Source organism: Cebidichthys violaceus, unplaced genomic scaffold (assembly GCF_023349555.1).
Source record: "Cebidichthys violaceus isolate CVI_PGR_0920_01 unplaced genomic scaffold, fCebVio1.0.p SCAF_69, whole genome shotgun sequence".
Taxonomy (NCBI): domain Eukaryota; kingdom Metazoa; phylum Chordata; class Actinopteri; order Perciformes; family Stichaeidae; genus Cebidichthys; species Cebidichthys violaceus.
Window position 1 is genome coordinate 1,092,742 of NW_027176916.1, and position 23,241 is coordinate 1,115,982.

The 23,241-nt window shown below is 43.2% G+C and overlaps 1 protein-coding gene across 1 annotated transcript in view; it reads right to left on the minus strand.

Moving 5' to 3' along the window:
- Positions 1-10,264: 10,264 nt before the first annotated feature.
- The window catches only part of doc2b (double C2-like domains, beta), a gene marked incomplete at its 5' end in the record, with an annotated part of 28,758 nt that continues 15,781 nt past the window's right edge, over positions 10,265-23,241 (minus strand). Inside the window, 3 exons of the mRNA XM_068734981.1 lie at positions 10,265-15,104; positions 16,225-16,321; positions 18,214-18,295. Coding sequence (XP_068591082.1) covers positions 14,971-15,104; positions 16,225-16,321; positions 18,214-18,295 — 313 coding nt within the window. The remainder of the gene's footprint in view (positions 15,105-16,224; positions 16,322-18,213; positions 18,296-23,241) is intronic.

Consider the following 23,241-nt stretch of genomic DNA (forward strand, 5'->3'; position numbering starts at 1 on the left):
AGTGTATGTCATGTTATAAGTGCAGAAATAGAATAAAATAGTGTGATACATGATATAGAATACAATAAAATATGCTCTACTGTAAATTATGTTAATGTTTTTTTTTTGATACAATATACAATCATTTTTTTTCTACTACTTCTACGGTTACTCCTTATAGTTCTTAGTAAGTATAATACTACTATAATATCTAATGGAGGATAAGGTTGCAGGTGGAATGTAAGGTCTTTGTTTCGATGTCGGACTAAATAGAATAACTGCAGTATTACAAATGTATCTAAGAGGAGCTCGGTGAGAACAGCTGTCGCTGTCATAGAATCGAGACAAACATAAAAACTATTAATACATTTTTACTGCGCCGTCTTTAAGCCGTGAGCCTCTCTGGGACACAGCGAGAGGACGGCGGCGCTCGTGCTTTTTGGTCCTCATTATTTTTTTATGTGCCGTACTTTTTCAATCGATACCAAAACAATTTAGAACTATTACTGCTATTGCTCACAAAGTAAAAAAAACAACGTCATATTTCTGAAGTAAATGTACTTCTCTCTGCAGGAAGTGACATAAGAAGTGGACATTTAGAGGATGTAGTATGACGATGCAGGGGGGAGATATTATTCAACATTGTTTAATGTTTATGTACGTTTTAAAACACCATAGTGCTTTGTAAAATAATAAAATAATTATTAGAAAATACTAAACAAATATTTATGTATTTTAAAAAAAAAACGTAATGCTTGTAAAATAATAAAAAATATGTTTTTGAAAATGATTTATGTATTTTTTTTAATATAATTCTTTGTAAAACAATGAAAAATAATACTTTTTTTAAAAATGTGAAAATATGATTGTAACTTCAATCTTATATTCTCCAACTGCAGTTTTTAAGAAAACATAGTAACCAAGTGGGCTCCTGAGTTTGGGTACATTTGTGAAAACTGCGTGAGACGGTTTTAAGAATCCATTTCTTCTTCACAACGTTTGCTGAATGAGAACCGATGTTAAGATTAATCACAACATATAGCATGTCCCCCCCCCCCCTTCAAGGTTAAATAATTGGCATCCTGTTGCGTCTCCGGTGTCTGAGTCTGAGTGACAGGTGGCCTCCTGCTGTGAGATCACCGTGGAAACCTACATATTCAACGATCACAGTGGGGGTTGTGGGTAAAAAAAAAACAACATCCTTTTGACGCGTCGGCAACCGTCATCCTCGGACAGTTGTCCTCTCGTGTGTGTGTGTGTGTGTGTGTGTGTGTGTGTGTGTGTGTGTGTGTGTGTGTGTGTGTGTGTGTGTGTGTGTGTGTGTGTGTGTGTGTGTGTGTGTGTGTGTGTGTGTGTGTGTGTGTGTGTGTGTGTGTGTGTGTGAGAGAGAATCTCACACCTATGGATGAGTCACCAAGTGGGCGGTTTCTCCAGACCAGCAGAGGATTTGATTGAATGCAGTTTTGTCAGTGGATCAGCACCACTTAAAGGCGCAGTGTGTATCATCTAGGGGAGGTTTATTGTTAGAAGTGGAATAAAGTATGATTAAGTGTTTTCTGCAGTGTATTAGTCACCTGAACAGTAATAATTGTTGGTGTTTTCATTACCTTTTTAGAATGAGCTTGTTTTGTTTCTACAGTAGCCCAGAGGGGACAAACCAGACGCCGGCTTTAGGGCCGTTCACGTTTCGGCCCCCGAAGTTTAAAGGCCTAAATGAAGCCTAGTTTATTTCTCAATAAAGGTCTTTATTACAGGTGAATAGGGTAAAACGATCTTAACTAATAGATCTTCACCATGAAACTTCCTAAGTTGATTACTTAAATTGTTACGTTTAAATATGCAAATGAGGCTAATGGTAACTTTAGGAGAAATCTTTTAGACGCAAATAGACAAAGTAGTGGAATAAATCTCTCCACGTGGGATGGTGGAAAAAACGGCCCAAAATCGTAAAATTGATTGATGCAGTGCATGACAAACGATGTTTTTGTGTGTACAGGTCCTTTGTGAACATTTGGCTGTCAAAAGTTGTGACTATATATAATTAGTATTATTATTAGTATTGTTGTTGATATAGAACTCGGGTTAAGCTTTGATCTCCCGCTCCCTTTGATTTATATTTTATTATAGCGCTATCTCTGCACTGTCAAATGTAGACGGTAAATGTACATGTAAAATGAAGACGTAATACACACACACACACACACACACACACACACACACACACACACACACACACACACACACACACACACACATATATATTAGTGTTGTCCACGAGGCTCCACTTCTGCGTTTCCTTGGAAAGACTTGAACCACTTCCTTCCTTCTGCCGACTTTCTTCCTGTCTAATAAATTGCAGCGGCACTCGGCTGCTAATTGTCCGTAGCCGCGGGCTTCTTCTGCCGCGGTGGTATTTCCAGCCGACTCTCTAATTGCCAAAACAATTAGTAGTAAGCGTCCACAACAAAGTATTAATTAAGCAAACGGAGACTCTCTGCTACCACAACAAAGAGCGTATTTGAACTGGAGAAGACATGTCCCTCGTGACGGTTAACTACCGTACTAATATGTCCCTGTAATAAATACATAAAGACAGTTAACACACCGAGGTATTTAAAACCCACGAACGTCATAATCGTCTTTCTTTATGGTGCATGTTTAGACGTCACGTGAACGTTCTTTGCGGTTTCCCTGTTAGATAATAAAACATCTTCTCTTTCCTGACAGACGCCTCATGAATATTCATCACCTTTTTTAATATTCATGAGCTCATTGCCCTTGTTTAGATGCATTAAGGAGCGCAAACAAGACACTTCTTTCTGTGAGAAATATTCAAAAAGAATATAGGTTATTAATAAAGAACAGATTACAGGCATAGACTGTAAAGACGTGGCGTCACTCGCTGGTTTGTGGACTGCTGGGTTTTTTTTTAAGGCTCGAGTTCAACGTTTTTGCCCGTCGCCATCTTTGGTTTTTATGCAACCAGTAAACAGGAAGTGACCACATCTGGACTGAGGAGGAGTGACGTAGAGACGCCGTATACGTCTCTGGTAGAGAGACCTGTCAATCACCGTGTAGCCCCGCCCCTAAATCATCCCCTGCTTTATGGTCTGTTTGACTCTAAATGGACATCATGCTGTATTCAGGGGCTACTGTGATTGACACGTAAATATGAACAAAGAAAGCACAACCTGTTTAGGAGGGATTTCACTTGTAATATTCAGACTTTATATCTGCAACACAAGAACAATGCTGTGTCTTTCACATGAATCATAAAAGCATGGAGGATGATGACCGTCTAGCTTTGGCCTCGGTCGACACTAAACTACTGTGTGCTGTGCAAGAACATGAAGCTTGAGGTCAAAGTAACTAAGGGTGGGTGGGTGGGGGGGGGGGGGGGGGGGGGGGCTTCAACAGTCAGTCGTATTGTAAAAATAGAAACATGACATAAACAGGAAGTGGCAGGAAGAACATTTCCTTTTGCATAAAAACACTTGCGTTGCTGAACAACACGTATTTGCTTTCAAATAAGAGCAAACGCTGAAACAGGAAACATCAGCCTCACACGTGCTCTTCGGCCACTTTCTCAAGTCCTCTCATGCGCCCTCGTGTCCTCCGGGAGACGTTTGATATCGTCTCTGTCGGCACACAGATCCACAACAAAGGAAATTATTATATTTGCTACAGGCTCCATTCGTGACAGTGTAGCACATCCTGTGTTTGTGCTGCACTAAAGAGAGAAGCCTCTTCAATGGCTTCTTTTTGGGTTCCCATGATGTCGAAATGCCACGTTCGCACGCACGGTAGCATGTAGCATGTAGCATGTGGCATGTGGCATGTAGCATGTAGCTTACGCCGCGCTTCCATTTCTCATGGTAATGAGAAGTAAATGTAGAACCGTCTGATGACGTCGCCTCGTTTTTAAACCCACCAGCGTCGCGGTCGAAACCTGCCGCCGCTTAGGCTTCGACGCTCCGAGTCACTGGGCAGGAAACGCTTCGACAATATTCTAATTTTTTTTTTTGGAAACTCGCAAAAGTGTTTTGAGCACTGGATGGGAGTTCTGTGGGGGAGAAGATCTTTGATTCCAAGATGTTTTGAAGAGTACGTTGTTGCAGCAGCAGCCGCTTAAAATACCTAGGTGTGACGTAGGAGTGCCCCCCCCCCCCCCCCCCCGGAATCTGGTTCTATATAGGACCCCGGTTCTACATTTAGTAAGAAACCAAGAGTATCGATAAGGTCCAAAGTTAGCGGTTCTGCTGTGGAACTTTCAACTTTAGAAGTTCCGCAGTGAGACGTCCTCGTCTCAAACGTCCTCGCTTTGTCTTGGTCTCCGGCTCAGTGCAGCGCAAAGTCGCCTGACTAATATTTTGGAATGTGAAAAAAAAAAAAATAAAAATTGCAGAAGCTGCAAATGACGATGAAGCCGGGAATCTGCTTGCGGCTCCGGTGGGATGAAGTTGGAAAATCTCTGAAAAAGACGTCTGGTTTGGATTATTTTGTCTTCCGACGGTCCTTTTTTAAGAAAGTTGTGCGCTTAAAACTGATCATGTTCACGGAGTCACAAACTCCTGAAGCTCTTCCCCGAAGAGCCTCGGGCCGTAACAAGCAACTCTCCCAGCAGACTGACTTCCTTCAGCTTCCACACTCTTGAGTCACTGTGTGTTTCTGAGCACACTCAGCACTTTCCGGGATGCAGTTGTCCTTTTTTTTTTTTTTTTTTTTTTTACAAGTGTACCAAACAACTTCACACATCAGTGGCCACAAGTGGCAGCAAATAGATGGGAGGAATTCTGATGACTTCAGCTCAAAGAGGAATCCTGTAACACTGGCTCGGGAAACGGCACGAACACACACGAACACACACACACACACACACACACACACACACACACACACACACACACACACACACACGCGCAAAGGCCTCACTTTTGGCCTGATGATGAAGACTATCCCTCTAGATGATGAATACTAGAGGGATTACTTGAAGTTTGCATGCAGGAGACCACGTGTAGTATGAGTCACTTTTAGCATTACATGCTTGACCACCTGTCGATTGCACGATTTTACAATGACTTCTGTTTTCTGTGGTAAATATTCAAAAAGAAAATGATATATTTATAGTTCGGTGGAGTGGTGATGGGATTGCAGACACGTTTACTGTTTAATCTGTCAACTATTTGATGTTTTAAATGTAATTCATTACAAAACAATAGACTCCAGAGTACCATCTGATGTACTATCTATGTCATATCTATGTATTCATACAGCTGTATACTACTAACCCTGTTTGGATCATTGTTGTGGCCCGGCTCAGGTTAAAACATGTGTGAACCATTGACAAACTAGACATGCCAGAGAAGTTTCTTTCATCGTCTACTTTGACAGATATTGTTGTTTCTTAAAAAAAATGCATCGACATTGCGTTGCTAGCTCTGGCTAGCGTCGCTCTCTCTCCGCTAGCACCTGCCCCGATCGCCACTGCACACGTGCAACTCTCGGCAAAGACGAGAAACATGGCTCCCTTTTTGTAGCTATACCTCCCAGAGTTGCACGTGTGCAGCGGCGAGGCGGCGCGCATCGTCGTCGTGTTGTGACTTAAATTCTGTTTCTTGGTAGACGTGTTTTCTGAGAAGATGATTATAGTTATATTATAGCACTGAACGCGAGCAGATTCCTGAGCAGGAGGAAGTATTTGTTGCCTCGTACTATTTATCCGTAGCTAATGCTTTTGAGTCTGCTTCTGAAGCGTCACGCATGCTATCAGGTGCTGAGAGTCACATTTGGCCTTTACTCAAGGATTATGAGAGCCGTGTGTTTCAATCTTGGATTTGATCAAATTAATTTGTGGCTGTGGGATATTTATACTCTCTCACACACACACACACACACACACACACACACACACACACACACACACACACACACACACACACACACACTCTCTTTTAAAATGGAGGACAGGGGTAAGCTCTAATCTCTTCCCCGTGACCAGGATGAAGTCCTGAGAACAACCAGGGTGTTGGCGGGGCTCAGCCCACGTCTTCCAGGTACCTCCCTCCACCAGTTCACACAGCTGTGATCTGTGCAAACACCCGTTTCTCCACGGATGAGTGGACTTTGCACAACCTTCCAGAACACAAAATAACCAAAACCCGTTAGCTGAACCAACAGGTTATGTAACTATAGGCCGCAACTATTCATCAGCGATCGCTGTGTTTTTGAAAGAAACGTCAGCTAAAGTCAACAAAACGTGCAACACGTCGATCTAGTTTTAGTGTGTGCTTTGAATTTCTGCACAAATTGCAATTTTGTCGTCACTACACCCATAGAAGCCGTACGTCCTCTGAATGTCTGTAGTTTGTGGTTGTAACGTTCCATCAGGCCGTGATTATCCCAGAAGTCCCGACAGGTCATCTTATACGGTGATGTCAAGTTCAGTCAAAATCCCTTTTTTACGTGCCGGGTCAGAACACATGTTTTTTAGGTTCATGCATGAAACCCGTTGTCCTGCTTTATTGGTATACAACTTGAGGGCTATGATGCCTCCACAGCTCACCTTATATTTAATATAAATGTCAAACACGCCCTGATGATGTTTATTATCATATTCATCAAAGCAGAATATTATACTTGCAGCCTTTCACTTCTCTCTTTGTCCTCTTCACCTGCAGAGGCGGAGTTCAGCTGCAGGTTGTTAAAGAGCCACTCGTTCATCATTTCATGCATTTTCCGCCCATTTGTTAGATGGATGACCGAGAGCTCACTTTTTCTCATTTCTGTTGCGCTCAAAGACATAAATCACAAGTTCCAAATATCCTCAAAGTCTTACTCTGGACGGGAAAGTAAATGGAAATCCTCCACAGTTCTGTGTCCATCCCTAAGAGATATGCTAAGAATAATTCTATAATATCTTTTTTTTGCAATGTTATTTTCTTCACAGATGTCTCGATGTTTATAAATGAGCATTTTACGATGACACCTGTGAGGCTATTTGTTCACGGCGCTTCCGTTTTCCTCCTTTCCAAAGCCCGTCGTCATCAATATAGAGAAAACAAACGTGATCGTGATAATCAATAAGTAAGTAAATTAACAAGGCAATTGTTTTTTCATGGATTTCTTGGCCACTAGAAGGGAAGAAACTCCGAGACACACGGCTAATGGCTAAAAGCTAATTGCCTATATACGCAGCCAGCAGACACGGAGCAACTTTATCAATCATCTGGAGTTGTTCCTCTGGCAGCCTGATGAAATTAAGTCCAATACTCACTTTCCTTTTAGCTCTGTTCTGCTCTGAACTCATTCCTGAGGGAGATGTCTGGCTCTGTAGCCGTTAAGTGCTCCATTGTGTTTTCTAGTAGTCGCTAAATTTGTCTGCCGCTTGGTGCTGAGCGGGAGAAACATTTTAGTTTTTGTTGAAACCAGCTGCCACGTTGGCTGATGAATGTGACTTTAACACCACCTTTTTATAAATATGTAATGAAACCAACACGGTGATCACAGATTTGGCGGCTGTGGCTCAGTGGGTAGAGCGTGTTTTAGAGGTTAACGGTCTGATCCCCGGCTGCTGCTGTCTGCGTGTAGTTGATACTCGCCGTGGTGAAGTCGGCGCGAGGCGTGCGTGCCGGAAAATGGCGTGATCACGGCGCGTGGTCGTGCACCTTTGAACTTTTTGTAACGCACCCGATTGCTTTAGAAACAGGAAGTCTTGAAAATCTACACTTGAGAAAAGATTTTGCAGCCAAATCAAATAGTTTTCCATGATATTCAACCTTTGTTCCTTTTTATAATGCATTTAATACACAACCTCATTTTTTACAGTTCTTGTACAAAGGTAGTAAAGTAGTCCATGAATGTGAGACACGGGTTTACAGATTATTATTACCCCTCCTCGTCATGGTCGAGGTTGGTTTGTGGCTTTTTGCCGGTTACACTACAGTCTATATAGACCCGTAGAGATTACTCCCGCATATTTTGGAACTTGTGATTCAATTTGAATTACATGGGACGCACACTATGGTCTTATTGTCTTGTCTGTGTTTCCAGAGTTGATATAAAAAATAAAGAAAAATATATTTAATTGTGCTTTCTTTGTTAGCTGGGTTAGTGACGTGACAACATTGGTCAGAAGGTCACAGACCGGCGCGCCCGCGGCAAATAGGTAGCTAACGTTAGCACTGATTCACTCAGTAACATTAGCACTGATTCACTCAGTAACGTTAGCACTGATTCACTCTGTAACGTTAGCACCGAATCACTCAGTAACGTTAGCACTGATTCACTCAGTAACGTTAGCACTGATTCACTCAGTAACGTTAGCGCCGATTCACTCAGTAACGTTAGCTCTGATTCACTCTGTAACGTTAGCGCCGATTCACTCTGTAACGTTAGCGCCGAATCACTCAGTAACGTTAGCGCCGAATCACTCAGTAACGTTAGCGCCGATTCACTCAGTAACGTTAGCGCCGATTCACTCAGTAACGTTAGCGCCGATTCACTCTGTAACGTTAGCGCCGATTCACTCTGTAACGTTAGCGCCGATTCACTCAGTAACGTTAGCGCCGATTCACTCAGTAACGTTAGCTCTGATTCACTCAGTAACGTTAGCACTGATTCACTCTGTAACGTTAGCACTGATTCACTCTGTAACGTTAGCACCGAATCACTCAGTAACGTTGGCTCCGATTCACTCTGTAACGTTAGCACTGATTCACTCAGTAACGTTAGCACTGATTCACTCAGTAACGTTAGCACTGATTCACTCAGTAACGTTAGCACCGATTCACTCAATAACGTTAGCACCGATTTTTCCTGAGGAGAAAATGAAAGGCAAATTCAAAAGTGGTTTCCGTTACGGTACTGAGTCTACGGTCACATCTCTGAGTTACACTCGTTGTCTTTCTGACTCTTCACAGCTCATTTGCAGCACATAGAATATAAACGTCCTCCGTTGATGCTCGGAGCTCGTGCGGCTCGAGCTATGAGTATAAACAAAGCCGAAGTGAAGCTGAAGTTTTTACAGCAGCCCAATGTTCCTAATATGCTTAGGATGGCTTCAATGCAGAGGTCTAAGTTCATGCATGTACCTGTATGTGTGTCATGCTTGTAATAAAGTTTAGGTTTGTAAATAGAGGTGTGAAATGAGGACTGTTGATTAGTGGAGTTTTAAACTGTATTGTGGTTAAATAAAACTGATCGTATTGGGTTGAGGGACATTAGTACCTGAATGTTGCTGACAGAGAGTCCAGACTCTTTCGCTTTTTGGCTAAAATGGGTCGCATTAGGGGACGAGGGCACAAAGAAAAAGGCATTCAAACGGCTAATTGATTTTTCATTGCGTGTGACACAGAGCTGTGCAGAGTAATCTGGCAAAAGACACTCCTTGAATCGTCTTGTCTTAAACGGGAATACCGCTTTATAGCTTAATAGACCTGCACAATGCAGCTGGGCTCTGAGAAGGAACAAAGTTACAGCACTGTGTCGTTTACTGAGGAGATGTCCTGATTCAATGTGTCTGAATATGTGTGTGGAGCCATCTGGTTCAACATGATAGATTGATAGATTTCTTAAGTATCTTCAAGTTGCCAAATAGTTTTTGGTGGGAAACGCCACCACTTTGTTTCAAGTCACATGACACAACCGCTGGTAAAGTCAGCTGTTGGTTGTGTTATGGGACATGTAGGTGTTTTTTGGAGCTTGAACCATGCTAGCAAGTTATTTCTGCCTCTGTTGCATTGGTTTTAATATTATTTTTTCGGAACCTGTCTCCTGTGAGTCCTCCTTAAGTAGTGCAATAACAAATCACTGGATTACAAACGATATCATTTAGTCATTTTCAAAGTTATTCTTTGGAGAGCATTCAAGCAAAATTCCAGAAATAAGAATGAGGAAAGACCACCTGTTCATCTGGCATAAGACTGAAATATAATGATGGAAAAAGGAAACGAAACAACAAAGGAGAGATTTTAATTCACATCAAGTCACGCTTCCAGATAGTCAATACAGCAGCCAAACAGGCAACGCGATAGTGTTCAAAGGTACAAAATGTTGTCCAGAAGAAAGACTTATAGCATAATCTTAAGAGCATCCACAGTCGTGTATTTTTTTTTTTAATACAGAAAACAGTATCAAACATTAGGCAAAGTCATGTCATGACAAAACCAAGAACACATGCATGCAGTTTAGTGTTTTTTTTTTCTTCATAATATTGAGCTTGCATACAAAGGCAGACAGATTACAAAATCACACGTCGGTAGAGAGAGAGAGAGAGAGAGAGAGAGAGAGAGAGAGAGAGAGAGAGAGAGAGAGAGAGAGAGAGAGAGAGAGAGAGAGAGAGAGAGAGAGAGAGAGAGAGAGGAGCGATGGCCGACGTGATGCATTAAACATTTCATTCCTCAGCGCTGAAGGTGCGATGACGACGTTTTGTCTGAAATCAAATCTTCTCCAGGATGAGCAGAATGTAGCGTGAACTCATTGTAATAGTTGTCGACAGCAGAACGAGGGGTTAAGAGGGTCAAAACAATATAAGAAATGGACATTAGGGGGCTGTTGGTCGCCATCCACCGGCTGACATCAGTGAGTCGAAATGATGCGATTTAATAAGAGCAGTCGCACCGACTCCCGAAAAACAAACGTCCTCACTTAGAGTGACGCGCGGTAATGACAAAAAGCTGTTAGCTGGATTGCGAGCCTGACAGGAATCCTGAACGTTATGCGAGGACTGTTGCGTGTTCCTCGTTACCAGTCGGTGCACGGTGGGAAGTTTACAAGGAAGGCGGGGGCGTGGGGGTGGGGGGGTGGGGGGCATGCAGAAAAAAAGGTCATCAAACTCATAAAATCACAAGTGCATGGCATGCATCCCAGCCTACTGGTCCATGAGGGCAACGCAAGGTGGGAGTTTTTCCAGTCCTGGTAAGATTCCAGGGCACTAAGGGTACGAAACTTCAACATAAAATATTAAAAGAAAGAGAAAAAACATGAATAATGTAACAGGCTAGAAGGTTATCTTCGTATCTGACTTTAGTAAACCCGGTCGTTCGCTCCGGGGCCGCGAGTTCAACCGTCTCTATTCCCAGGTGTGTGTGTGTGTGTGTGTGTGTGTGTGTGTGTGTGTGTGTGTGTGTGTGTGTGCGTGTGCGTGTGTGTGCGCTCAGATACAGAGCTGGAGATTTGACATGTGAACGATATCGACAACACGGAGCGCTAAGCTGCACATTCTCAGGGGATTTACTGTGGAATAGAAGGGGTTAAACATTTACATTCTGTTTGATACATTTATAGTGGAGCTGCTTACATTAGAAAAAGAGGGAAAAAAAAACAAAAACACATCATAGTAACAATATACATACACGGCTAGTATATTAAAAATTCTCGCCCGTCTTTTGCGTCGCACGGACTGAACAATCGCAGTGACTTCAGCGAAGGGCGTGTCCGCCCCCTCAGCAGCAAACGTGAACTTCAGCAACAATAGGCTGTTGTAAACAATACATGCTTTTGATATTATTATTGTTTCTTTTTTTTTGTAATATTTGACGTAAACTTTCCGTTGTTGAAATTCTGCCCTTTTTTGACAAGCAGCGGGTACGTTTTCAACCACATTACAGTTGAAAATGCTGCCAGCGAGTTTTTTTTTGTTTGTTGTTGTGGAAATCATTTTTCAGTAGTGTAAACGATAAAGCTGCGCACACACACACGCTCACACACACACACACACACACACACACACACACACACACACACACACACACACACACACACACCATAGAGCTGCCCAATCATGTGGTGTTGTTGTGGTTCGACAAGTGATTATTATTATTATTATTTTTTTCAGCCGCTGAACTTCATTTTGTTGCTGATTACAGCTGCTCTCTGTCGAGCGGACTCTCTTCCTTCCACACAGAGGAGTGAGGCTGTGTGTCGATGTCTCCACCTCGGTGCCGAAATTCAAAATCACCCGAATCGTCGGGTGCATGTGAAATCCTACTTTTAAATTCATTACCTGAACTAATCACGGATTCAGTGCAGCTATTACACGCTTATGCTCTTATTGCACTTATTGACACATCTTGAACCTTGAAAGTCTGAACCGCTGTTCTTGACCCTTTTTTTTTTTTTTTCACCGACGTCGTCTAAAATCTGCGTGTGCATGTTGGCAGCAGACGTGTCGTTTTGCCTTAATAAGATTTAAACGTGGAATTCAAACTGTTGCCTGCATCAAAACGTCTGGCTGTCGCATGTTCGGTTGTCAGAATCGATATTCCAACAGTTCTACAGAGTTCAGACGGGATCGCGACTGTTTCAGAGCGGAAGGTGTTTCAGTTTAACTGGTGACCGTGTTAACTGGTGACCGTGGTTGCTCGTAGTAACAGATGAGTCTGTATTTAAAAGTGATTTACGCGTTTTTACGAGGACTCCTACACGTTCTGTTGGTGTTTTCGACAGCTACGAACGTCCGCGACGCTTTCATCTAGAGAGCCACCAGTTAACACGGTCACTAGTTAGACTGAAACACTGACGGCGTCTATAGCTGCAGGCTGTTCATCGTGTTAGACGCGTTCGACTACCACTGTCGTGGCGTTTGACGATTCAGATGACGGAGTTGTCATCTGGTGACGTCCTCGCTGGCGAACTGTAACGTTTCATTCTAATACATCTTTAAATCTGAGCTCTATGTTGCATTCTCCATCTTTGGTGGTTAATCACCTTGCATAGCTTGACAAGCTGTTGCACTCCGGCGTACCTCCATTGCCAAACTACGTGCAAACACTGTTTACGAGCTGTAAGAGGGTCTATAAGGCCGAAGCCAGCCAGCGAGCTGAAAGCAGCGCCGTGGCCTTGTACTGATCTCCTACTCTACTTGAATCTCTAAATGCATCTTATTTAGACACCTGTCGCTTTAGAAACCTGCTATTTTGCGGTCCGGGTGGGATGACCGAATGGACGAACCACTTGTGGAGCCTTGACATCAGGATTACCACACAACCAGGCAGCTCCATAGATCAGAGGTTGCACTGAAGAATCAGTGAGTAATCCAAGGAGAGAGAGGACGCCTAAATGTACTTGCTGTAAGTGGCCTTGGGGAGGCAAAGTTGATTTTCTTATCAAACTGTCCAAACGGTTTGGTTACTGGACAGACGGTTGGTAACCTTGGTTTACAGGTGAGCATTAGTCGTTCTAAAATCCTCTAAGCAGAATTTATGGCTATCAACCGCCACCGTCTGTCTCCTTATAACCATTAAGAATTAGATTTAAGGGGTTGTTTAGTGTCGTTGGTATGGTTTTGGTACTTTCTCCTCTCAAACTAACCGCTCTGCAGCTTACTAGGAAGAGGATTTGAGGCCTCAGTATACTTCAAACAAGGTGCTGATGGTGTAACGGTGTCTGGCTGAGACCCCCACATAACAATACCCAATATAGGCCACGTTCAGACGTGCCGTTCAGACCTCCGGTTCGGAAAAGTGAAGCCAATGCTGAAGTGCCTTCAAGCTGCATTCTCTCTAATGGCCATCAGGGGGCGACTCCTCTGGTCGTATAGAAGTCTAGTCTAAAATGACTCTACTTCTCTCTTGATTTATTCCCTCAGTAAACATTGTAAACATGAGTTTATGGTCTCAATCTCTAGTTTACAGTCTTCTTCAATACAGCATGATGTTCATTTAGTACATTATGGTCCATTTGGAGTCAAACAGACCATAAAGCAGGGGACGCTTTAGGGGCGGGGCTACACCGGTGATTGACAGGTTGCTACCAGAGATTTATACGCCGTCTCGACGTCACTCCTCCTCAGTCCAAATATGGTCACTTGTGTTCACTGGCTGAAAATCCCAAGATGGCCACAGTCAAAATGCAGAACTCTAGGCTTTTAAAACCGCAGTTTCCCAAACCAATAGTTTGACTACGTCCATTTCTTATATACGGTCTATAACGCAAGCCGTATTTCATCTGCAAAGACAAAACACCAAGAGTTGTTTGTAGTTGGATTGGCGGAGGCAGCGGGACGAAGTCAGGAGGAGGATATGACTACATGCTTTCCTCCAAGCGTGGACATTCAGAGCGGGTAGAAACGCAGTTTTCTGGTGCGACCTCGCCGTGGTTAAAGGTTCGGCTTGGTTTAGGCACAAAAGTTATGGAATGATGTTTGAATTAAATAACAAAAGTCTAATCTTTTGCCGACCACCATGACTCCTCTAAAGTCTTTACTGCTTTCTTTGCTCTCAATGGACAAGCGTCGTACTGTAACACCCGCGGCCCGAACATAACGTGTCGTATGTGGACGTTCACTGGAACTTGAGTTGGTTTTCCCGGAAGGACGGTCTCGGTCGGACGGCAACCAATTAGTTTGAAGTATACTGAGGAACTGACTTGAGGTCAGGACCTTGTCGTCACCAGGCCAAATGAGTCAAACTGAAGGACAGACGCTAAATATTTCTAGAACAAACTGCTCGTAGTCGGCTCGTTGGTCAAAGCCACTTTGCTACCCGACAGCTTGACAATCGTATTAAAGTGCGACATCTTGGAAATGGGAACTACTCCACTAAAACGTTTCCGTATACTCCCAACAGTATAAAATGTTGCTACATCCTTTGTTGGATTCTCCACTCTTTGTTTGTGCTGTTTCAGGGACCGGTGAGTCATTGGTAAATCGTTTAGCTGCTGTTAAAAGATCTCATCGAATAGAAAGCATTTGCAGCTTTCTTTTTTTTTTGTCTTCACTGATCAAATTTAGAATTACGAAGCTTACAAATTCGACACTGCAATCCCCCGTGATTCATTTTGTTCATTGAATTTCTGTCGAAAAAGAAACGAGTAGCCGTGCAGACCCCTATTGTACATAAGAACACAAACGTAAGGATATTTTTTTTTTGTTTTAACCGAGCCCTGTTGAGAGGAAATGTATTCCCAAAGAGGTGTCGCAGGTCAAGGAGAATCCAGAGAAGAAGATGGGAGAGGAAAATGAAGGCGGGGGGGGCGGGACAGGATGGAGGGTCTTCAGTCATTTAATGAACCAGGTAATTCATTGGTCAACGTGTGCCAGCGCTCAATTTTCTTGTCCTTGTTTTTAAGGCAGTCAAACCAGTGTTTGAGCCTCTCTCCGTTTGCATTGATCCCCAGAGATACTCCACCTGCAAGAAGGCACAAGGGGAGAATCAGTCGGCACGCTGAGTTTAAAGATTTACATCAAACTATGGATTTATTAACGCTTAATAGATCATTCACTAATGTAGACCGAACGATCTCCATTTCAGTGGCCGCTCCGATGACGTCTGCTGTGTTGCCGAGGGCATCCATCTCGGTTTAAAGTGGTCTCTAGGTGGCACAGTGAAATATTACCGAGTCCAGCTCATGGCATTATGGCTGGTGTCTGTTTGCTTTTCAATAAATGTGTGAATAAGTGTTTAACAAACATCTCTAAGCACTTGCGGTGAAACATGCTTTTAGGTGTTTGTTTAAGATAGAGACACACGCACACACACACACACACACACAATAAGTCAACATTTTTACTGCTGCTTAATGCTGGAAGTAAAACAGAGAGCTATTTGAGCTTGATATACAGGGAAGGTCACTGAGCGATGTGATGAGGTCCTTACTGCAACTTTAATTGCTTCTTAAAGAGTGCACCCCCCTTTTTTCTGCGGATGTCCGATCAGCGTTGATAAAGGTAGTCGACTGAAGCAATCGCCTCCTCGGTGAAAGCCGAGTTCTCCTGCTAATTGGAGACGTGTTGGCATTGACCACATGTACCGGGATGCATTGGTTGCGCAAGCTTCTGTCCGACACAAGCGACAACCTCCCAGTCTAACAGGCGAAGCCAATCCCGAAGCCTCTTAAAGCTGCATTCTCTCTAGTGTCCACCAGGGGGCGACTCCTCTGGTCGTATAGAAGTCTAGTCTAAAATGACTCTACTTCTCTCTTGATTTATTCCCTCAGTAAACATTGTAAACATGAGTTCATGGTCTCAATCTCTAGTTTCAAGTCTTCTTCAACACGGCATGATGTTCATTCGGTAATAAATAAATAAATGAATAAAGCAGGGTATGCTTTAGGGCGGGCTTACTGTGATTGACAGGTAGCTAAACACATCTGCCTACGGCATCTCTAAGTCACTCGTCCACAGTCCAAACATAGTGCAGACAGCCGGCGGTGCTGCTGATGCTGAGGAACATCCATCGAGCCGCTTTCAGCTCGTCGTTATCTCCGATGAAAGCGGAGCCGCCGCACTTCGCCCCCCCCCGTGCTTACCTATGAAGTCGTTGGACTTCCCGATGTCGTAGTCCCACACGGTCACCTCCAAGGTCTTTTTGGTGAGGTCTGCATATTTAATGTCGTAACAGAACTCCTACAGAAAAAGAGCAGAAAAATAAGAGCTCCTTTTACAGTACAACGCCTAAAATGTGAGTTTAGAGGTCCTGAACGTTCAATAAGAATCCAATCTGCTGTGCGACCTTCACAGCTAAACTCCTCTGTGTGCCGTTGGGGTTTGTTGTATCATTACAGACCTGAATGCAATCTACAGGTTTCATTTTCCGGGTGAAAGTGATTCACGTAGTTCCGATTGCCTCATTGAGCTTGAATCATTTTTTTTTTTGTGTTTGTCTTTGAAATAATATGCAGCTTTTAATGTCGGGGGAAATCGTTCACTGCAGACTGAACCGTCGTAGACTCATTCAATATACTACGAGTGTCGAAAGTGTCTCGATTGGAGCGCGGGGGGGGGGATTAAATGTGAAAATGTGAAAATGGCAGTTAGCGATGGGCGGATCAATACTGTGATGTCGATACTTACAAGATACTCGTGGTATTGATTCCCGAAAGAAATATCTATAATAAGATTGTAAAAATGCAAACCAGCGGCTGCATCGCTTCCAAACGTTTTTTACCATTTTTTTTTTTCCCATAATGTTTGTGCCATAACAGCCCTGACATATTGAACTGGCGAGCGTCACGTGACTATTGGAAGCCAATGAGACATCAGAAGCGAAACGGGCGTTTTCTGATGTCGGTTTGCACCGTGTGAAGGAAGGGAATTCATTCAGCGTTTCATATCTGTAGTTCAATCAGGGTCGCCGCTTAGTGGAAAATCAATGCCTCGATACCGTTCGCTCGTCTCTGACAGAAAGGCCAAGAGGTGATGGAGGGATGTAATGTCAAGAGGTAAATGTCAAGCCGCCCGGCCTGCGTCGGGCCGTCCGCTCCTATTCGGGCGGGTCCTCCGGAGACGAGCTGCCCTGTGGCACGACGCTCTGAGGGGCTTCCTCTTTTCTGATGTCAACAGTGTTCACATTCAGTCAGTTTGGTTACGAAAGAGTTGACTGATGACCCCCCCCCACACACACACACACAACGAACCCCAGTACATCCACACTACCTGCACTGTCTACATTGTACGCTCTTTGGGATACAAGGCTGAGGAGTGAAGCCAATGCTTTGTGTGTTAAAGCTGCATTCTATCTAGTGTCCACCAGGGGGCGACTCCTCTGGTTGTACAGAAGTCTAGTCTAAAATGACTCTACTTCTCTCTTGATTTATTCCCTCAGTAAACATTGTAAACATGAGTTTATGGTCTCAATCTCTAGTTTCAAGTCTTCTTCAATACAGCTTGATGTTCATTTAGTACATTATGGTCCATTTAGAGTCAAACAGACCATAAAGCAGGGGATGATTTAGGGGCTTTTTTTTTTTTCTATAAGATTAAATATTCATCACTAAAAAAAGTAAAAGTTCAGGTATCATTCAGTAAGAGTTTAACAGAAAACTCTTCGGGTTTTGATTAAAATGCCTTTCAAGAATTGATGAATAGAAGACGTCTCGTATTAAGTTTTTTTTTCTTTTTCTGGTGCTGTTATGAAAATGTTCACAAGGCCGTTGCGTCAGCGTCTCACTAGTAGACAATAGAAGATAAAAAGGTTAAAGTATCAACGCCGACAAAAGACGCCTGAGCTACATGCATGTTCTAGCGACATCTGTAGACGGCTTCACTTCTGCCGCTCTCACAGAGCGATAAAAGAAAAATACGGCTGTTTTTTTTTTTTTTTTTTTTTTTTTACAATCTTGACAGCCTCATCTGACTCTCACAATGGCTTCTGTGCTTCCCGGGGTTATGGAGGTTGCTCAGCACATAAAAGCATCGGAAAAACACTTATGGGGGGAAAAACAGAAGAAAAAAAAAGCTAAATAGGAAACTAAAATTGGAGCTTCAAGGTTTTTAGCGCCAAAGCGGTGGATTCCTACCTCGTTGAACTCTGGATTGAGCGTCTTCTTTTTCACAGCAGTCTTGTGCTTTGACTTTTTGTTCTCGTCGGGCTTCAGGTACCTGCAGGAGAGCAGAGCGAAGACTTAGTGCCTCGAAGCTTTCACCGCGGAGAAAAGACCACGAATCCCCGCAGATCCACCCACACGCCTTCGTCGAGGCATCGTTTGAAACCCCCGTCGACCACAGTGTTGCAAGTCCTCGTGTGGAAGCGTCAGTCGGCTGTCATTGAGTTCTGTCCTGCAGAGGGCGCTGTGGCACTGCCCCACATCCAACCACACAGCCGCTTCACATCACCACATTTCATTACATTACTTGCATTATCTGACTTTAATAGACTCCGTCTGTGTTTTTATTAAAGACGTTTTTTTTCCTTCCAGTTGGTAATTCGTGGATGCCATCACCGCCTAAGATTGATGCCCAAAACATTAGTTTTCATTTAAGTGTCTTTACTGATGAGATTTCAGCAACAACAACAACAACACATTAATCTCAAGTTTTGTCAATATTAGGTTTCATGAGCTTGCTCTGGTCTGGTTTAATGATCTTAACAGTTTCAACGTGAGACATTATCCGATTAAATATGTGCCAATTTTCATACATTTCCAGAACAAATCTGAACGTTGTAGAAGAGCCGGGTTTAACATTTCTGTTTTGTTTAGAGTCACTGAGGGAATTTAGGATATCTCTTTGTTTGACTATAAATCAGAGAATACTGTCATATTTTCACCATGTTTTTATTAATAAAATGTTGTATAAATCAGGCTGTGAATGGTGTATATATATATCTACATATAACTTTTATTTTTGTAGCGCCCTTAAACAGAGTTTAAAAGCAGCTAAAGCAAGGCAATAATAATAATAACAGAAAGCTCAATATGAACAAGCCCCTCTGTAGAAAGCTTCAGGACACAGAGAGGAATGAAGGTGTGAAGTTTGGTGGATGTCAGAGCTACTGAAGTGGAGATTTCTGGATCAGAGTCTGAGAAAAAGCCTTTTAGAGAAAAAACGTCCTTTAAAGAGACGTTTAGAAGACTCTACAGGTGAATGGGGTCAAAAAATGAACTCGTAGATATCAACATGAAACTTCACCACTTCATTACTCGCATTAAGACGATTATTTTCTGTATTACACGTTTTCTGAAATGTCATGTTTAAATATGCAAATGAGGCATTATGTGACGGTAAATTTTGGTGAATTTAGGAGAACTCTAGTTCAAGTAATGAAATAAATCTTCACACTCTGAAAGAAGACGTGTCGTGGAAGCCAAATAGCCAAATATCTTAAAATTGATCAGTGCATGGAAATTGACGTTTCTGCTTGTAACACCTCGCCTGAAGCGCGCTACACCCAGTCGCCAGTTTATTAGGTACACCGAGCTAAAACTAACGGTCCCCTGCTTTCACCAAAGTTATAACGTTTAGTTTTTATTCAAACGGTTTCAGAGAGGCTCCACGGCCTCTCTCCAGGCTGCGGTTTGTGGTGCTGTTGAATTGTATTGTTGCACCGAGAGGTGCTTCTAATATATTGTATCTGCCCTGAAACCTCTAAATGGGATCGACAAATTATAAGAAACGTCTCTCGGTAAAAATGCAGACGTAGGCAACCTTTTGAAAGCGGGAGCTAAAACTGATGGCACAATATCAATAAGCGTGCGGGATAATTTATTGGAGATGTTGAAGAGCCCGCTCGTCTGCATGCCAGATGACCTCTTTTATGGCCATTGGCACTTTGATTGGCCCAATCCTAACGCGCCCCCCAGGCCCTAAACCCTGAACCCTTCAGGGACCTACTGACGCCACCTGATAAGTGGTTGAGAGTTTCTAATGTTTCTGAGTAATGGTAATATTCCAGGCTGAACACGCACGTACCCTCCTCTTTGTTTACGTCTCCATGCTTTCACTGGAAACTCCGTGTTTGACGTCCCATTGCTATGAATTGTGGGTTCTTTCCTTTGGGCAAAGTCTGCAGTGAAGTGGGACTTATGGGTTAAGGGTTCGTAAGGGTCTCAAAATGGCCGCGAGAGAGCCCTCAAACACTCGAGGACTTGGAAGTGGGACAGAACTAAACCCCGTGTGGAGATCGGGATTGGGCCATTGGCTTTTTTCCCCTTCTGCGAAGACTCGCCCTCCTCTTCCTCTGATTGGCTGGAGCTCGTTGCCTTCTTTGCAGAATTTATGTTTATTGCCGATGAACAAGACGGGTGGAAGGTTGGTAGAGTTAATGATATCAACTCAGATGTAGATGTTGTCATAAGGATGGCAGCCTTTTTGTTTTTGTCCTCTAATATATAATTACAATTATCATGGGAGAAATGTGTTGTTGTTTTTTTTTAAATGTGGCTATGCAAATTGTTGATATGGAAAGAATAAAATTACACATTTGGTGTCATAATTAGACTGAATGTTGATGGCACACTGATTAACAAGAACATTTTCCAAAAATTTGCTGAACCCTGAATGTATAATTTCAACATTACAACCTTCATGACGCCAGCGATCATTGCAGAGCTCAATTTAGGAGAACCTAATAAACTGGCAAGTGAGTGTGCGTTGCGGTGACTCACTGGTGAAAACACATCGTTAGTGCTGCCGCCGGTCCGGGTGAAGGCGCATCTGTTCGGCCCTCATAAATAATTCAAAAGGCAGTTTGTACTTGTATGTGAATATATGAGACACCTCGTGTCGGACAGAGATGTTCAGATACCGTGTTTACATACAGTCCTCTCGTCACCGTCGGTGTAAACCGTCACAAAATGATATCCTTTTGCTTTGTTGTTGTCATCTGGTTGTTTGCATGAACACACATAATTCAAAGGATTTGGAAATAATTGCATTTCTATTTAATTATTTGCCTTTTTTGGCATCAGTAGTTTTAATAACGTATTTTAAGCCGCTTAGAGGAAGTTAAAACGGTCATACTTCACTCTCTAAACTTTATATTTCTGTGAAGAAATCTTCAAACAGCTGTATTTGTTTCAAGTTTATAATATCATATTTGAACACTCCAAGATAAAGTTATAATTTACTTTCACCCAATACTTATTTTTACTGAATGGAGCTTGTACGCAACATAATGCAACCTCCGTTAACGTTAGCCGTTAGCTCTGTTATTGAGCCAAGCAGGACCGTGCTGCCCACAGCTAACGCTAATGCTAACAGCTAAAGCTAACAGCTAACGCTAACAGCTAATGCTAACAGCTAGCTGTTAGCGTTAACAGCTGACGGCTACAATCCCTCGGAGTTTGAGGAGAAGATACAAAACTCATGAAGACAGGAAAGCGGCGTCCGCCTCATTGCGGTTGTCAGCAAGTTGCTACGATAACAGATTTTGAGTAAAACTACACAACATGGCTAACGCTAACAGCTAACGCTAACTAGCTCTCATCCTGCTTTATGTCAACACAAATTTCTTCGTTAATCAGGGGGACAAAAAGGGTGCACAAGAGTGTTTAACCACAGGTGTGTAGTACTAGTTTGCACATGCTCAGAGCCATCATGGCAGGATGTAGGGATCAGGTGACACGTGTTGTTGTTGTTGTTGTTGTTGTTGTTGTTGTTGTTCCTTTTGAAGCGTAAAAGAGCTGATAAATTACATGATGACGAGATATCTGATCGGTGCGTAGACTCGTCTGTTCTGGGTCCAGTATTTTGGGCCGTGTCTGATACGGGTATCTATATCAGAACAACTCTAGCAGTGGATGTGGTGTATTACCTTTTGTCCATTTGACAAAGAAGCGTTTTGAGCAAAGCTAACTCTAACGGTGATATACTTCAATCCAGTCGCTCGTCACATCCTCTCTCTCTCTCTCTCTCTCTCTCTCTCTCTCTCTCTCTCTCTCTCTCTCTCTCTCTCTCTCTCTCCGTTTACGAGCTCACTGGACCCACACAGACTTCAATTTCCAGAGGTAACACAGAGACTTAAAGGGAATATAAGTGGGTTATTGCTCACAAACCTACCCCAGGGCCAGTGGGCGCTCAAATTGTTGTTGATGAGAATGTTGCAGAGAACCTAATTGTTGTCATGTAATAGAACCACCGACCCCGAGGCGGAACGAGCTGAGAGTGAAAGTTAGGATGCAAATAATGCCATTGCGCCGTACGATGGTTCTAAATGGTATTTCCCTCCAAATTGTCGAAAATGCTTTTGCTCGGCAGCTGCGTGACGCAACCGAACATTTAAATGCATCTTGACCTCTGAGCTTGATGACGGTCCTTGAGTGAAGAGCCACGACGGAGGGTTGTACTCCACCGCGGCTAATTGATGTCTGCCATCCTACATTCATACTACACGTGCATTTAAAATGAATAAACCCAATGGAACAAATCCATTTGCTGTTCAGGTGACGGCTGCGATCCGATGCGTCGGATAGACTCCGCCGGTGAGCGAGGAGAGAAACCGTGCAGCCGTGTCTATCTGACAGAGTATACATTTCTTTTATTCCCTCTCACATGAGCTTGTCGGTAAATCCATTATCTGCCCCCCGTGTGTCCTTCAAGCTTCAGGGAGATTTTCTCAACCTCAAACTGTTGGGAAATTGTTGCCAGCCCCCCCCCCACCACCACCACCACCACCACCATCTCCTCAGAGTCGCGCTTTTGTTCCCGGAGTGTGCGCAACGGCAGAGTCGGAAATTAATTGCACTTTCATTTCTCAGCCAGATGAAAGACTTGGGGAAATGTTCAGGTGTGATAAATAGGACTCTCGTCCAAATTGCAGCCCTGCGGATGGCCTCTTGTGCTTCGTGTGTTTCGCGCGGCTGATAATCACAGGTAGCCCACCTCTTCTTCTGCTAAAACATCAGCGCTGCCAGCTCATCCATTTCAGCTCTTCTGCAGCGCCTTGCACATCTACTAAAAATAGCAGTATTATGACGAAGCAATGGGGGTAATCAATCGACACTGACGGGTGGCTTTATCCTGTGTGTGTGTGTGTGTGTGTGTGTGTGTGTGTGTGTGTGTGTGTGTGTGTGTGTGTGTGTGTGTGTGTGTGTGTGTGTGTGCTGTAT